The 16,820-nt window shown below is 46.6% G+C and overlaps 2 protein-coding genes across 5 annotated transcripts in view; both read right to left on the bottom strand.

Moving 5' to 3' along the window:
- Nucleotides 1–5,445, bottom strand: part of mysm1 (Myb-like, SWIRM and MPN domains 1) — a 141,721-nt gene extending 136,276 nt beyond the window's left edge. The window contains exon 1 of the mRNA XM_068037219.1: nucleotides 5,362–5,445. Within this exon, the coding sequence (XP_067893320.1) occupies nucleotides 5,362–5,417 (56 nt within the window). The 5' untranslated portion in view covers nucleotides 5,418–5,445. The remainder of the gene's footprint in view (nucleotides 1–5,361) is intronic.
- A 244-nt stretch (nucleotides 5,446–5,689) lies between these two features.
- Nucleotides 5,690–16,440, bottom strand: si:dkey-86e18.1 (uncharacterized protein LOC557342 homolog). Of its 4 annotated transcripts, none has more exons than XM_068037215.1 (5): nucleotides 16,187–16,440; nucleotides 10,898–10,938; nucleotides 9,554–9,628; nucleotides 8,383–8,581; nucleotides 5,690–6,389 (listed from the first exon to the last, which is right to left on the bottom strand). In XM_068037215.1, exons 1-5 carry the CDS (start codon nucleotides 16,251–16,253, stop codon nucleotides 5,929–5,931), a joined length of 843 nt encoding a protein of 280 aa, XP_067893316.1. In that variant the 5' UTR covers nucleotides 16,254–16,440; the 3' UTR covers nucleotides 5,690–5,928. The 4 variants fall into 4 exon arrangements, with proteins under 4 accessions (XP_067893316.1, XP_067893317.1, XP_067893318.1 ...); XM_068037216.1 differs by having other exon boundaries at nucleotides 10,894–10,938; nucleotides 16,187–16,227; XM_068037217.1 differs by lacking the exon at nucleotides 10,898–10,938 and having other exon boundaries at nucleotides 16,187–16,271.
- Between the last annotated feature and the right edge of the window lie 380 nt (nucleotides 16,441–16,820).

Raw genomic sequence — 16,820 nt, 5'->3', positions numbered from 1 at the left:
TGAGGGGTGATTTCATTGAAACATACAAAATTTTGAAGGGGCTTGACAGGTTAGACATTGAAAGGTTGTTTCCCCTGGCTGGGGAATCTAGAACATGGGGGCCGATCATTTAGGACTGAGATGAGGAAATATTTCCTCATGCAGAGGATTGTGAATCTTTGGAATTCTCTACCCCAGCAGGTTGTGGATGCTCCATCATTGACTATATTTAAGACTGAGTTAGACAGATTTTTGATTCCCCTGGGAATCAAGGGATATGGAGAGTGGGCAGGAAAGTGGAGTTGAGGTAGAAGATCAGCCACAATCATATTGAATGGCAGAGCAGGCTCGAGGGACATATGGTCTATTCCTGCTCCTATTTCCTATGTTCTTATGCTCCTACTGGCTGGCTCAAAGCTGGAAAAGCATTCACCTCTTCCACACAGCAGTCCTTACCTCACTTTATCTGCCAGGTTTCCCAAGCCCTGAGAAACTTGGCAAGCCAGCATTAAAGCTGGAATAGAGATAAAATCTGATGCATGTGACTCATTAAAATATTTAAATGAGTAACCCTCCTCTTGGGAGTGGATTGGTTACACACTCCCCCTCCTAACCACCACCATCCCGCCGCTATAATACCAGAAGTGGCCAGTTTCGAGTTTGAGATTTTAAAACTTTTTACGCCCATCTTGGCCACACCCACCCATTTTGGAGGGGTTACGATTTCCCTCAGTTATTGTACACTTGACTACCACAGCTCGTGTATGCCATGGTGCACATCTTCCAAATTGTTTCAGCAATTTAAATTTAACATACTAACTTTCAAATCTGTAGTTAGATATTATTATTTACAAGTAAGCAGTTAGCTAAATCAACGGATTTCAAGCAGACCTGCAAGAGGATCTAAGGAGAAACTAATATCAGTTGGCTTTCAGGCATGTCTTTTCCACTGTTGTGTTTTAATAAAACATTAAATTTATTAGTAATAACACTGTTTTCCTTTGGGAAACTGGCACTGTTGATTGACTGTTAGGATATGGGATCCCTAGTAGCATGGCAGTTTTTGCAGGGAATCAATGGAAATGTGTTAAAAATTTACAGAGTTGTACACGATTTCCAATAAAGTTTGAAAACTACTAACCTAAAACTTCAAATTGAATTATACCACCTAAATTTAACCATGTATCAATATAATTTGTAAATAAAATTGTCTACAAATAAAAATGCCACTTCACTTTTTCTTGAAATTGCTCCCCCAAGTTGTGTGGTTGGGAGGTTCATTCAGGACATGAGATCAATCACAGTTCCTGCTCATGATCAAGTTACCCATCTAGAAAGTTCTTGGGTGAGAACAGGGTCAGACTACTTCCACCATTGTATTACCTCCCAATATACACTGTTGACAACTGTAGCACATGATGAATTCCTTTAATACGATACTGCCTAATAACAACTTGTATTTATATAGCACCTTTAACATAGTAAAATGTCTCAAGGAACTTCACAGGAGTGTTATCAAACAAAACTGGACACTGAGTCACATAAGGAGATATTAGGGGAGTTAACCAAAAGCTTGATTAATGATGTAGGTTTTAAGGAGCATCTTAAAGGAGGGGAGAGAGGCGGAAAGGTTTAGGGAGGGAATTCCAGAACTTAGGGCCTTGGCAGCTGAAGGCATGGCTGCCAATGGTGAAGCGATTAAAATTGGAGGTGTTCAAAAGGCCAGAATTGGAAGAGCCTAGATATCTCAGAGGTTTCTAGGGCTGGAGGCGATTACAGAGATAGGGGTGGGCGAGGCCATGGAGGGATTTGAAAACAAGGATGAACATTTTAGAATCAAGGTGTTGCATAAATGGGAGCCAATGTAGGTCAGCAAGCACAGGGCTGACGAACAACGTCCCTGTTCATTTTTTTTGTCGCACGCGGCCAATTCATTTAAGTGGGCAGTACCTTTACATTTTTTTTATGCATCCACACACGTGGTATCTTAAAGCAGACAGCTTGTGTGGTAACTTTCGGGTTGCTGTGCAACCTAGAAGGAATATTGGTGATGCAGGTTAGGACTCAGGCAGCAGAGTTTTGGATGACCTCAAGGTTGATGCACGAATAAAGATTATTCAAATCATTTTTTAAAAATCAAAGTGAACAAAAATTCCCAGGTTTTTTTGGGTTGTGAACCAGTCATAGATTCATTATGGCAGAGGCCATTCGGCCCATTGAGACCAAGCTGCATCTCTGTACAGCAATCCAGTCAGTCCCATTCCCCCATTCTATCCCTCACATATTTCCCTCACATACCCATACAGTTTCCTTTTGAAATCATTAGTTGTCTCCACTTCCACCACCCTCATAGGCAGAGTGTTTCAGGTCATTACCACTCACTATGTAAAAGAGTTCTTGCACACATCCACCCTGCATCTCTTGCCCTAAACTATAAATCTCTGTCTCCTAGTTCTTTGACCCTTCAGCTAATGGAAACTGCTTTTGTCAGAATCATAACGGCATGGGAGGCCATTCAGCCCATCAACTCCATGCCAGCTCTCTGTAGAACAATCCAATCAGTCCCATTCCTCTGCTCGATCCCTGTAGCCTTGCAAGTTTATTTCCCTCAAGTGCCCAGCCAATTTCCTTTTGAAACCATTAATTGTCTCCACTTCCATCACCCTCATGGACAACAAGCTTCAGGTCATTACCACTCACTGTGGAAAAAAGTTCTTCCTCACATCCCCTGGACCTCCTTTGTCTACCAATAAAAAATGAATGGGTCCCAAATTAAGGCTAAGTGTGCAGACAAAGTTTTTCATTTGTTTCTTACCTAAAAATGTGTCCAAAGCTATGTACCTCTTGACAGGAAATCTGAGGTCATCTGCATGTGGACTTTGCAATATGGCAAAGTGACAAAACAAAATTCAGTTCCCAGACAACCAGGAGTAGCTTGACTTTTTTTTTATTCATTCATGGGATGTGGGCATCACTGGCTATGCCAGCATTTATTGCCCATCCCTAATTGCCCTTGAGAAGGTGGTGGTGAGCTGCCTTCTTGAATCGCTACAATCCATGTGAGGTAGGTATACCCACAGTGCTGTTAGGAAGGGAGTTCCAGGATTTTGACCCAGCGACAGTGAAGGAATGGCGATATAGTTCCAAGTCAGGATGGTGTGTGACTTGGATGGGAACTTGTAGTTGGTGATGTTCCCATGCATCTGCTGCTCTTGTCCTTCGAAGTGGTAGAGATCGCGGGTTTGGAAGGTGCTGTTTAAGGAGCCTTGGTGCGTTGCTGCAGTGCATCTTGTAGATGGTACACACTGCTGCCACTGTGCGTCAGTGGTGGAGGGAGTGAATGTTTGTGGATGGTGTGCCAATCAAGCGGGCTGCTTTGTCCTGGATGGTGTCGAGCTTCTTGAGTGTTGTTGGAGCTGCACCCATCCAGGCAAGTGGACAGTATTCCATCACACTCCTGACTTGTGCCTTGTAGATGGCAGACAGGCTTTGGGGAGTCACAAGGTGAGTTACTCGCCTCAGGATTCCTAGCCTCTGACCTGCTCTTGTAGCCACGGTATTTATATGGCTACTCCAGTTCAGTTTCTGGTCAATGGTAGCCCCTAGGATGTTGATAGTGGGGGATTCACCGATAGTAATGCCATTGAATGTCAAGGGGAGATGGTTAGATTCTCTCTTGTTGGAGATGGTCATTGCCTGGCACTTGTGTGGCACAAATGTTACTTGCCACTTATCAGCCCAAGCCTGGATATTGTCCAGGTCTTGCTGCATTTCTGCACGGACTGCTTCAGTATTTGAGGAGTTGCGAATGGTGCTGAACATTGTGCAATCATCAGCGAACATCTCCACTTCTGACCTTATGATTGAAGGAAGGTCATTTCTTGTGTCAGCTATGTATTCTGAAATATATTGAAGTGCAATAGAGGTGTATTATCTACTAATTATGCTTTGAACTTACTGCCATATTTCATTCCCTTGCTTGCTTTCTGACCTTTACCCTTGGCTGAGCGATAGCACTTTTGCTTGAGTCAAAAGGGTTCAAGAATGACCTGGGCCTTGAGCACATGAACCATCAATTCTGTCCTCCACAGTCAGATGAAATGCGGCACTGTATGCTCTCTTAAATGGACATAAATGATCCCATCGCGTTCTTGAAAGAATAGCAGTTCTCCTGTTATCCTGGCCAATATTTACTCCTCAGCCACCACCAAAAACTGAGCATCTCATCATTAAATGATTGTTTTTTGTAGGAACTCGAAGTAGGCAAGTTGGCTGCCGGATTTCCTTTTACCACAGTATTTGTCAGAGGAAAACTGTGAAAGGCAGATATGTATGGTTTGCTCTAATTAAGGTATTTACTTAAAAGCTCTGTTCTATCCAAGGCAATTGATTTGTAATGTATTAAAAGTCTTATATCTGCTTACATATCTTGTTAAATTTGTTCATTTATATATCTGTTCTTTTAATGGGAAATTTTCTACTATTCTGCCCAATTCTGGGTGCCACACTTTAGGAAGGATGAGAGGGCTATGAAGAGAGTACAGAAGAGATTTACTAGAATGACTGCAGGGATGAGGGATTACAGTCACCAGATAGAGAAGCTGGGCTTGTTCTCCTGACAGCATAGATGGCTAAAAGGAGATTTGATAGAGATGTTTAAAATCATGAAGGGTTTAGATAAAATACAGAGATACTGTTTCCAGTGACTGAAGGATCAATAAGCAAAGAAGACAGATGCAAGATAACTGAAAAAAGAACCAGAGGCAACATGAGGAAAAACTTTATGCAACAAGTATTTAGGATTTGGAATGCACTGCCCGATAGGGTGGTGGATACAGGTTCAATAGCCTTTAAAAGGAAACTGGAAAAATTACAGGGATATGAGGAAAAAGCGGGGAAGTGGGACTAACTGGATTGTTCTTTGAAAGTACCAGTGCAGATTCGATGGGCCGAATGGCCTCCTTCTGCGATGTATGATTCTATACAAAACCTACAATTCAGAAGGACTTCATCGGCTGCGAAACACTTTGGGAAAATCCAAACCTCTTCCTGTAGGTTTGACTGTTGAAAACATTAAATTTATTTTAATAAGGCTGCAACGTATGCCGCCTTATTCTCAAATGCAAAAGCTGCTGCTTACACTGGTATATGAATTTTTCAGAAACCAGAGTGAAATGACCGAATGACAGAACATTTCATTTTGCACAAGCAGCGAGAAATAAACAAACCCAGGCGGATCCCATCGCAGCTGCAGCCTGCCGCTGCCCCAACTCGGCTTCCAGCTGTTAAAAACAGGCCAAAGCTTCTGGCCTCTCCCTCTAGTCCATGAGACTCGGGAAGCAGCGCCTCAACTCCACCCACAACCCCAGGACCACCTCTTACCCCAAACTCAGTTCGGCTCCATCTCCTTCAATATCAACATCCACCTCCTCCGCCATATTGCACCAGCATCAACGTCATTTCCCACATCAGCCCGGCACTTCCGTCCTGCAGGAATTCAGTGGTAACGCGCACCTTTAATGCATGGGTTTGACGTCTGCATATGGAATTTTATTTTAATTGGTATTGTACCTATATATTTATTTGTTTTCCAAATAAAAGGCTCCAAAAATATAGGTCAGCATGCTGGTCAGACTGACTGCTCAATCAACAGAACTGTAGACCTGCCAGTCATTATACACTAATGGTTGAAAGTAAACGATACGCAATACGCATTTGAAAGATTATTTTATTTCTGAATGATTTAAATTCATACCAACTATGGGAATTGGAATTAGGGGATACATTTCATTACCATACTTAGGATGAAACGGAAATTCAACAATACTATACAAATAGCACAAAGCTATATAGCTATATATATATTCAAAGTTTACATTAAATAAGTGCTGAAAAGACAAAATGATAAACATTTAGAGCTATGAATATGAATCAGCTTCTACTTGGCATCTATGTATCTTCATCTGAAGAATAGCAAGATAATCCCAGGATACCAGAGCTTTTAGTCTGCAAAACAGACTCCTGGGAATCTTCCCTGATCTTCAAAGCATGTATTTCTTTTTCCTTTTTGTTCAATTCTGCTGTAGTTTGACAGGAAGATGAAGCTTCTAAGTTCGGTAGATGAGACATAAGAATTTTAGTCATGAGGTGTGGGTCTTCTGATGAATTTTTTGGAATTAGATGCATAGAAAATCTTGGTGGAACTCTAGCAGGATTAAAGGTGAGGGGCTGGTCCTGAAAATTTGGATTAACTATTGAACAGTCATAGATGACACCATCTGGTATTCGTGGGTTTGGGCAGCTCCTTTCCCTTACTTCACCAGATTCCGCATCAGAGTCATGCTCATAAGTCTCTCCTTCAGTTTTGTTTGATTGAGGCACGCAAAGTCGTTTCAAACTCTGCAATGTAGCTGTAAGTAACAAAACCTTAATTTAATAAAACAGAACACTAGTGCATCTGGCTATTAATCTGAATTACTGGATAGAAAAATTCACAGGGTAAAATTGGCACAGAGCTTTAAAAAAAGGAAGATACGGGGTGGGGGAGGGGGAAACTACATTGTATAGTCATTTAATAATCTATTTTCAGAATTTTTCATTAAAGGGAATTATTTGGTTCATGTGTGTCAAAATTACTTTTCCCAACACCTCACAGCAAGGCATACCACGACATTTGATATACAGTGAGTTAGTTGGAATTTATACAATGTGCACAAAGATCATTTTCAAAAATTGACAAAATCTAAATAAAGGGCCAAGGAACAGTGGTGGAGACTATTATTAGATAGGACAGGTAAGATGAATCAATATTAAAAATCATTTTAAAAGGTGGCTTTGAATAAATGCATTAAATGGAAACTGACAGACAAACTGGCACAGGATCCGACAGCCTCATAACAGTTAATTACATCACACAGATCTGTACTGCATAGCAGTAATTTCTACAATTAGAGATTGTAAGGGATTTGAATAGGTCTTGCATTTCTTGCATGTAACCAGTTGTGTGGATCAGCGTGTGGGGGCTCACCTGGTGGAAATAACAAGGCGTGTGGAGGACATTGTGACAAAGGCAGAAGAATTCTGACTGAAGGCATCATCACTGGGGTTCATATTGGACTTTAAAATTAAAGACAGTGTAACTGAACAAGGACACCCCCCCACACCACACATACCACCACTCTCATGGACAATGACCTCTTGGAATATATGTGAATGATTTCCTCCTTGCCTTATCAAGATGCAGATATCACATCCATTGCTGGTATGCACCTCAGACCCCTGTTGAGAGCAGGATTTGACCACATGCAGGTGGTCCTGCATCGCCATGGTGGAATTGATAAGGCACTGAAACCCAATCAGATGACCCAAGTCATTACCTTATATGTTGAGGGACCAGGATCAGAAAGGGGTATAAAGCCACAGCTCACAAGGACTTTGTGACTTGGTCAGTCGCAGGAAGTCGTGCGGAAGAATTCATTCAGCGGATCTGACCACCCGGGAACGAGCTTCAGCACGCAGGTCTACTAAGCAACTGCTGTTCTAAGTATATACTATTGCTTTGTGAGTTAATAAAAGTGTTCCACATAAAGTGGAAATTGTAACCAAAGTTTGTTTTGTGCCATTGATACTCAATATGGGGTCAGGACCTTAGAGGGAAACTGAGACCCCCTATTTAAGAGTCTTACAAGGTTTGCATCAAGTTACAGTGGATTAGGTAGGGACCCTTCGATTGCCAGAAAATGTATTTCCATTGATCAAGTGGCTCTTTCATGATTGAATTCAAGCTCCCACTTGGTTCATTCGAGGAAAAATAAATTTGGCCAATGTGTTTCAAGTTATGGTTCTTCTGTTAATATCAACTCTTCCAAATTTCTCTGACCAATGACAGATTAATCAACAAATAGTACATTTAGTATTAAAAAAATCCCAGGGCATTATACAGCAGGAGAGGAAAGATAAACAGAAACTGATACTGGAAGGAATGGACAACAAACCGTGACAATGCAAGGAGATGAATTGAAGAAGTGTTAATGAAAAATTAGTTGAACAGATGAGGCTTAAATAGGTTTTAAAAGCATGAATTAAGGTAGGAAGCAAAAGGATTTAGGGAGTTCCAGACAAAAAGTTACTGACGGCTACACCAATGATTTGAGAGTCGGGAGGAAAGCTTCAGGGGAAGGACGGAAAGAAAGATTCATGACAGGCCAGAGTGGAAGACTAAAGGGTGGATGAAGTTGCAGAGATAGGGTGGGCCAAAACCATGAAGTAAAGGATGAGGATTTTAAATGTGATGAATGCCCTATTAAGATACCATTTGCATTATTGTACTACGTGCTGCAGTGCACTGGAGACCCATCAGCTGCTTATCTACATCAAATTACCACCAGATGTAATTTTTAATACCCAGTTGGCTGATGGTCGGCATTGCAGAGTTAGATGGTCTTTTCCGGGTGTAAGCACGGGGTTTCCAAGGGTGTTCCTTGTGGGAAGGGTCTAACCGACGCAGCTTCCACAAATAATGCTGATACTCCTTCTGAAGTTCTTCAATGTGATCCTGGAATTCCTTTATCTTCCTTTCTGAGTAATGGGATAGTTGTGATTGCTGTAAAGCAGTGAAAACATTTCCTTTTATTACATCACCAAAATATGACTTAATTTATTAACACTTTAATTTCCTGTTAAACCACACACCCAGACATGTACATAAAACAAGTTAGTACACCCTATATTACATATATAACAAACCCTACAAAATATATTTTTAATGAAAGCAAAAGGCCCAAGTAATTTGGTTAACAAAGAATCTTAGCAAACAAAAATTATTTTCTACTTAACCAAATGTTTAGTGACCAACATTGCTTTCACATATCTTTCTTTAAATTGGACTCATTTGAGCTATTAAAGGTTGCACTGAAACGGTGGGTATTACAATTTGGGAGACAGCGTTTTCATCTCTGGGACTTTTGTTTTGAATCCAGTGCAGAGTGATGAGATGAATATCTCATCTTGATGCTGTCTGCAAGGTTCCTAGAAACACAGAAAAATAGGAGTAGGCCATTCGGCCCTTCGAGCCTGCTCCGCCATTCAATACGAACATGGCTGATCAGCCAAACTCAGTAACCTGTTCCCGCTTTCTCCCCGTATCCCTTGATCCCATTAGCTCCAAGAACTATATCTAACTAGAAATGAGTTTCAGCACTATCAACCCATTTGTAGCAAGAAGTGGTCTACACCACAAATCTGCCTGTATACACTGTATTCCTAGAGCAGAATCCATTATAAAGAAACTCCCTAGATACAACTCCAAAGTAAAAATGTCATCTGTGGAATCTTAAAAACCCAAAGTCCAATGTAAAATAGGTTTTGGCCATCTTGATTCAGCTCCTCGAAAGAAGGTTAACTGCACAAATATAGTTTAATTCTATTCCAAGGCAAAATGGAAACAAACATTCATGAACTGTGTTTAATACTTTCAAAACTTTCACCATCAAATGATGAGTTGACACTGTTGAAGAGGGGATTTTGTTTGCCCCAGCAGTGAAACATTGTCCCTTTCATAAACAGAATTATTCACCTGAAGATAATACTCCATCTCAGTCTTGATACTTGGAATCCATTTTTTCACTTCAACAGCTGAATTCAAGGAAGACTACAAATAAGATACCAAAAGTTCAATTTACCACTAAATGGAAAGTGATCACCTGTAATACCCATTTTTCCATGCATTAACTTAGTTGGTTTTAGGGCAAAGTACTAAAACAGTCCATTATATTGCATTAGTATTGAAAATGTACCTCTCAGTGAATTAAAAAGCATGAATTCAGACAATTTAAAGCACTCAGATTAAATCAATGACACTTTCCTATAACATTTAAATTATAAATATTAATAAGCACACTGCGACTTTACACTGACAGCAACATTATACACACCATTAATCGAATCATCAAAAAGAATTTTTGATTGGCTGTTGCTATGGCAGGTACAGGTGAAATCTGCAGCAGAACTGTGTTGCAAACAGGAAGCTTCTACAGTCAATTCTGCAATACCAGTATAAGCCATTTCTGAAGATTTTTTGCAGTACTTTTTGACATGCCAAGTGTTTATTTCAAAACCTACTGTACAAGTTCAGAAAAAGAACCATTGCAACAGTGACTACACTTCAAAAATAATTTATTGGCTGTGAAGCGCTTTGGAACATCCTGAGGTTGTGAAAAGTGCCATATAAATGCAAATTTCTTCCTATTCTTTACAGTGTATTTATTTGAAGTAGGAGCACAGGAAAAAAAACATGCATCTCAGCCTCTGAACACAAATGGAGTGGAGGAAATTCGAACAAATGACCATTGGTACAGAAATTGCAAATATGTATGTTAATTCTTAGTTTTGGGTATGGTAAACAAAGAAGTTTGTATGCAATCTCAAACACCTCCCTACATCTAAGCTTTTGCATAGCATTCTAAATGCTCTTAATAAATTTGTTATTGTAGCACTGCCAGATGTAGAAGAAAACTCAGAATGGGCAGGTTGACTATTATTGTTTTTTGCTGCATTGTGGTACAGTAATATACTACCAACAGGAGTCTGCCTTCCACATTATTGAAAGATCACATTTAAAAACATTGTGAAAGGTATGGCACAGTAGCAGAAAGCTCCTACCAGCACGAAGTTGCTGATATCAGATATGAAGAAAAACTGAACCAAGGTTAATATTTAGAAACCCAAGTGCCAAAATGGAAAAAGCCACCAGTATTTGAATCTTATTGTTAAGTGGGAGATGGCAACACTCACCACTTGCAAGAAGTTGTTACATGAACTGGACCACAGCAATCTTGGTTCACTTTCCCAGTCAAATGTGTTACTGGTCAATTATAAAACTGCAGCTTAAGAAGCCCAAAAAAATGGTATGCTTACTCACTAGTCTGGGTCGGTTTTGACGTATGTCTCTCAGGCGACCCTCTATTGAACAAAAACAAGTGATTATATCCTTTAATATACTACTGTCTAACAACAACTTGCATGTATATCGTGCCTTTAATGTAATAAAACAACCCAAGGTGCTTCACAGGACCGTTATCAAACAATATTTGGCATTGCGCCACAGAGATATTAGGACAAGTGACCAAAAGCTTGATCAGATCAGTTCTATGAAGCGTTTTAAAAGAGTAGAGAGGGGTAGAGTGATTTAGCGAGGGAATTCCAGAACAGAGCCTAGATAGCTGAAAGCATGGCTGCCAATGGTGAAGCAAAGAAAATCTAGGATGCGCAACAGGCCAGAATTAGAGAAGCACAGAGATCTGAGGGCTAGAGGGGATTACAGAGATAGGGAGGAGAAGAACATAGGGGAATTGGAAAACAAAGATGAGAATTTTAAAAATCAAGTTGTTGCCGAAAGAGGAGCCAATGTAGGTCAGTGAACACAGGGGTGAGCACAGCAACCACTAAAATTGCACCATACCCTCCAATTTCAGTAATACTCAGTAGTTCCAAGCATTTGGAGCTGACAACAGTCATTGGTGTTGGAAAAAGGAGTATAGATAATGTTACGTGAAGTTAGAGTGGTTCACAGCCACCATTTGAACCAAAAAAATACATTTCGACTTTATAATTATGTTTGTCAGAATTATGTTGTCAGTTATTTTGCCAGCAGTGACTCATCATTGGAGCCTTCATTGCGGTTGATCTGTACACTGATGTCCAGATTGAAAGTTTTTTTTGAAAAGCCTTTTCCTTTTCACTTTATTAAAGGTAATGTTCTTAAATAAAAGATTGAAAAAAAGCAAAAAACAGATATTTAACTTCAAAGCTCAAATAACAGCCATAAACCCTTCAAGAGCTTTACCCTTGTGGTTTATGTATATTACTTCAACTCTGATATTTCATATTCCCAAACATTCAAAATAAACATAACATTTGATCAGTAAATAAAATATCTAAAACTAGGTGCTGTGTCATACTTTGACACACATTTCTTTGAATTTTTATTCTATTACATTTGCACAAAACAAACTTTTTTTTATAAATAGGTCAGGATCAGATGGTAGGGATCAAAAATTTGGTTGGAATTTTTTTTTTAAAACTCGCACAGCATGGCGGCTATGCAGATCAGGACCATTGCATTCTTGTTACTTACAAAACTGGGAGCCTGAAATCATAAACACAACTCCTCACACCCTTGCTACTCAATGTTTGTAGGGAAACCAAGAGAGATTATGACATGCAGTGTTAATCACAAAAAAATGGCAGTTCCATGCAGGCTGCGAGTATCCCATAAGTACATGCTGGAAGAAGGGGGCAATTGCTTATGCTAATATTTGATGAAGCAAATGTTGAGCCTTAGCATTTGAATGCAGTCAAATTGCAGAGCTGGCACTGAACTCCTAAACTACAGTCAACCTAAAATCAAACTAAATTATGCAGTTAAGGGTAATATTACCAACACTTCACTACGGGAAAGAGAAGACAGGAGTGGGGGTGGGGGTGGGGGGGGGGAAGAGAAGACAGGAGTGGGGGTGGGGGGGGGGGGAGAGGAAGAGAAGACAGGAGTGGGGGTGGGGGTGGGGGGAGAGGAAGAGAAGACAGGAGTGGGGGTGGGGGTGGGGGGAGAGGAAGAGAAGACAGGAGTGGGGGTGGGGGTGGGGGGAGAGGAAGAGAAGACAGGAGTGGGGGTGGGGGTGGGGGGAGAGGAAGAGAAGACAGGAGTGGGGGTGGGGGTGGGGGGAGAGGAAGAGAAGACAGGAGTGGGGGTGGGGGTGGGGGGAGAGGAAGAGAAGACAGGAGTGGGGGTGGGGGTGGGGGTGGGGGGAGAGGAGACAGGAGTGGGGGTGGGGGGGGAGAGAAGACAGGAGTGGGGGTGGGGGGGGAGAGAAGACAGGAGTGGGGGTGGGGGGAGAGAAGACAGGAGTGGGGGTGGGGGGGGAGAGAAGACAGGAGTGGGGGTGGGGGGGGAGAGAAGACAGGAGTGGGGGTGGGGGGGGAGAGAAGACAGGAGTGGGGGTGGGGGGGGAGAGAAGACAGGAGTGGGGGTGGGGGGAGAGAAGACAGGAGTGGGGGTGGGGGGAGAGAAGACAGGAGTGGGGGTGGGGGGAGAGAAGACAGGAGTGGGGGTGGGGGGAGAGAAGACAGGAGTGGGGGTGGGGGGAGAGAAGACAGGAGTGGGGGTGGGGGGAGAGAAGACAGGAGTGGGGGTGGGGGGAGAGAAGACAGGAGTGGGGGTGGGGGGAGAGAAGACAGGAGTGGGGGTGGGGGGAGAGAAGACAGGAGTGGGGGTGGGGGGAGAGAAGACAGGAGTGGGGGTGGGGGGAGAGAAGACAGGAGTGGGGGTGGGGGGAGAGAAGACAGGAGTGGGGGTGGGGGGAGAGAAGACAGGAGTGGGGGTGGGGGGAGAGAAGACAGGAGTGGGGGTGGGGGGAGAGAAGACAGGAGTGGGGGTGGGGGGAGAGAAGACAGGAGTGGGGGTGGGGGGAGAGAAGACAGGAGTGGGGGTGGGGGGAGAGAAGACAGGAGTGGGGGTGGGGGGAGAGAAGACAGGAGTGGGGGTGGGGGGAGAGAAGACAGGAGTGGGGGTGGGGGGAGAGAAGACAGGAGTGGGGGTGGGGGGAGAGAAGACAGGAGTGGGGGTGGGGGGAGAGAAGACAGGAGTGGGGGTGGGGGGAGAGAAGACAGGAGTGGGGGTGGGGGGAGAGAAGACAGGGGTGGGGGTGGGGGGAGAGAAGACAGGGGTGGGGGTGGGGGGAGAGAAGACAGGGGTGGGGGTGGGGGGAGAGAAGACAGGGGTGGGGGTGGGGGGAGAGAAGACAGGGGTGGGGGTGGGGGGAGAGAAGACAGGGGTGGGGGTGGGGGGAGAAGACAGGAGTGGGGGTGGGGGTGGGAGAGAAGACAGGAGTGGGGGTGGGGGGGGGGGGAGAGAAGACAGGAGTGGGGGTGGGGGGGGAGAGAAGACAGGAGTGGGGGTGGGGGGGGGAGAGAAGACAGGAGTGGGGGTGGGGGGGGGAGAGAAGACAGGAGTGGGGGTGGGGGGGGGAGAGAAGACAGGAGTGGGGGTGGGGGGGGGGAGAGAAGACAGCAGTGGGGGTGGGGGGGGGAGAGAAGACAGGAGTGGGGGTGGGGGGGGAGAGAAGACAGGAGTGGGGGTGGGGGGGGGGAGAGAAGACAGGAGTGGGGGTGGGGGGGGGAGAGAAGACAGGAGTGGGGGTGGGGGGGGGAGAGAAGACAGGAGTGGGGGTGGGGGGGGGGAGAGAAGACAGGAGTGGGGGTGGGGGGGGGAGAGAAGACAGGAGTGGGGGTGGGGGGGGGAGAGAAGACAGGAGTGGGGGTGGGGGGGGGAGAGAAGACAGGAGTGGGGGTGGGGGGGGGAGAGAAGACAGGAGTGGGGGTGGGGGGGGGAGAGAAGACAGGAGTGGGGGTGGGGGGGGGAGAGAAGACAGGAGTGGGGGTGGGGGGGGGAGAGAAGACAGGAGTGGGGGTGGGGGGGGGAGAGAAGACAGGAGTGGGGGTGGGGGGGGGAGAGAAGACAGGAGTGGGGGTGGGGGGGGGAGAGAAGACAGGAGTGGGGGTGGGGGGGGGAGAGAAGACAGGAGTGGGGGTGGGGGGGGGAGAGAAGACAGGAGTGGGGGTGGGGGGGGGAGAGAAGACAGGAGTGGGGGTGGGGGGGGGGGGGGAGAGAAGACAGGAGTGGGGGTGGGGGGGGAGAGAAGACAGGAGTGGGGGTGGGGGGGGAGAGAAGACAGGAGTGGGGGTGGGGGGGGAGAGAAGACAGGAGTGGGGGTGGGGGGGGAGAGAAGACAGGAGTGGGGGTGGGGGGGGAGAGAAGACAGGAGTGGGGGTGGGGGGGGAGAGAAGACAGGAGTGGGGGTGGGGGGGGGGGGAGAGAAGACAGGAGTGGGGGTGGGGGAGGGAGAGAAGACAGGAGTGGGGGTGGGGGGGGGAGAGAAGACAGGAGTGGGGGTGGGGGGGGAGAGAAGACAGGAGTGGGGGTGGGGGTGGGGGGGGAGAGAAGACAGGAGTGGGGGTGGGGGTGGGGGGGGAGAGAAGACAGGAGTGGGGGTGGGGGGGGAGAGAAGACAGGAGTGGGGGTGGGGGGGGAGAGAAGACAGGAGTGGGGGTGGGGGGGGAGAGAAGACAGGAGTGGGGGTGGGGGGGGGAGAGAAGACAGGAGTGGGGGTGGGGGGGGAGAGAAGACAGGAGTGGGGGTGGGGGGGGGAGAGAAGACAGGAGTGGGGGTGGGGGGGGGGGGAGAGAAGACAGGAGTGGGGGTGGGGGGGGGGGGAGAGAAGACAGGAGTGGGGGTGGGGGGGGGGGAGAGAAGACAGGAGTGGGGGTGGGGGGGGGGAGAGAAGACAGGAGTGGGGTTGGGGGGGGGAGAGAAGACAGGAGTGGGGGTGGGGGGGGAGAGAAGACAGGAGTGGGGGTGGGGGGGGAGAGAAGACAGGAGTGGGGGTGGGGGGGAGAGAAGACAGGAGTGGGGGTGGGGGGGAGAGAAGACAGGAGTGGGGGTGGGGGGGGAGAGAAGACAGGAGTGGGGGTGGGGGGGAGAGAAGACAGGAGTGGGGGTGGGGGGGGAGAGAAGACAGGAGTGGGGGTGGGGGGGGAGAGAAGACAGGAGTGGGGGTGGGGGGGGGGAGAGAAGACAGGAGTGGGGGTGGGAGGGGGAGAGAAGACAGGAGTGGGGGTGGGGGGGGGAGAGAAGACAGGAGTGGGGGTGGGGGGGGGAGAGAAGACAGGAGTGGGGGTGGGGGGGGGGAGAGAAGACAGGAGTGGGGGTGGGGGGGGGAGAGAAGACAGGAGTGGGGGTGGGGGGGGGAGAGAAGACAGGAGTGGGGGTGGGGGGGGGGAGAGAAGACAGGAGTGGGGGTGGGGGGGGGAGAGAAGACAGGAGTGGGGGTGGGGGGGGAGAGAAGACAGGAGTGGGGGTGGGGGGGGGGAGAGAAAAGACAGGAGTGGGGGTGGGGGGGAGAGAAGACAGGAGTGGGGGAATGGGGGGGCGGGGAGACAGAGGAGAGTCCTACGGAACTGAATCCCAGCACAATAGGGCAAATCAAACCCAAAGATGCTGCTGAGAGTGCCTGAACTGTGCAATCCTCCCGGGGAGCCGCTCTCAGGCACTGCCAACTCCTTGTCACCAAGCCACATTTCAAAAGCCTCCTTCTTCCATTTATTTATTCCGTAACAGATAGTAATACAAATGAACAGCAGCAGATTCCTTCACCTTCTTTCTCCCTCTGCAACCACAATCGGTTTAGCTTCCCCAACTGTTTCTCTTCATTGCGAGCCATCAGTTCACCGCCTCTACCATCACACCAAAGCAGTCCTCCACATTCCCGCGATCCTTCTCTGTCTCCGAGTCCTCCACATTCCCGCGATCCTTCTCTGTCTCCGAGTCCTCCACATTCCCGCGATCCTTCTCTGTCTCCGAGTCTTCCACATTCCCGCGATCCTGGAGTTTGGTTCTGTGTCGTCACCCGTGACTCCAGAAAGACGCTCTTGTCACGTGATAGGAGCGCTGCTTCCCCTGTTTGGTGGGCGGGAGTTCGGACTTGACTGTTCGTGCCATTTTTGCTGAGTAAATTGTTGCTTTAAGTGTTAGTCTTAAGTTTTCTGAAGTGCATAAATAAAAACCTAGAAAACTGGCAAAAGCTGCCCAAGAGCTTCAAGTATCAAACCTGACATCTCTGAAACAGCCCTAAATAATGATATATGACAATAGAAAATAGTATAGGTTGCAGGATCGTCAGCCCTCCCGGAATGGGTAAGGCTCTCCCAGAATGGGGCATGGTTCTCCCGGAATGGGTAAGGCCCTCCCAGAATGGGGCATGGTTCTCCCAGAATGGGTAAGGCTCTCC

The sequence above is a fragment of the Heterodontus francisci genome, chromosome 8 (assembly GCF_036365525.1).
Source record: "Heterodontus francisci isolate sHetFra1 chromosome 8, sHetFra1.hap1, whole genome shotgun sequence".
NCBI classification, from domain to species: domain Eukaryota; kingdom Metazoa; phylum Chordata; class Chondrichthyes; order Heterodontiformes; family Heterodontidae; genus Heterodontus; species Heterodontus francisci.
The sequence above is the reverse complement of the archived record's forward strand: the minus strand, read 5'-3'. Positions and strand labels throughout refer to the sequence as shown.

Bases quoted from the DNA above. Each gene is read 5' to 3' on its own strand.
- si:dkey-86e18.1 (XM_068037215.1), bottom strand. From the start codon at position 16,253: ATGGCTCGCAATGAAGAGAAACAGTTGGGGAAGCTAAACCGATTGTGG. The intron at 9,629-10,897 runs GTGAGTAAGCAT...TCTTATTTGTAG, and splicing joins GTCAAAACCGACCCAGACTA to TCTTCCTTGAATTCAGCTGT. The intron at 8,582-9,553 runs GTGAATAATTCT...ACTGCTTTACAG, and splicing joins AGATGGAGTATTATCTTCAG to CAATCACAACTATCCCATTA.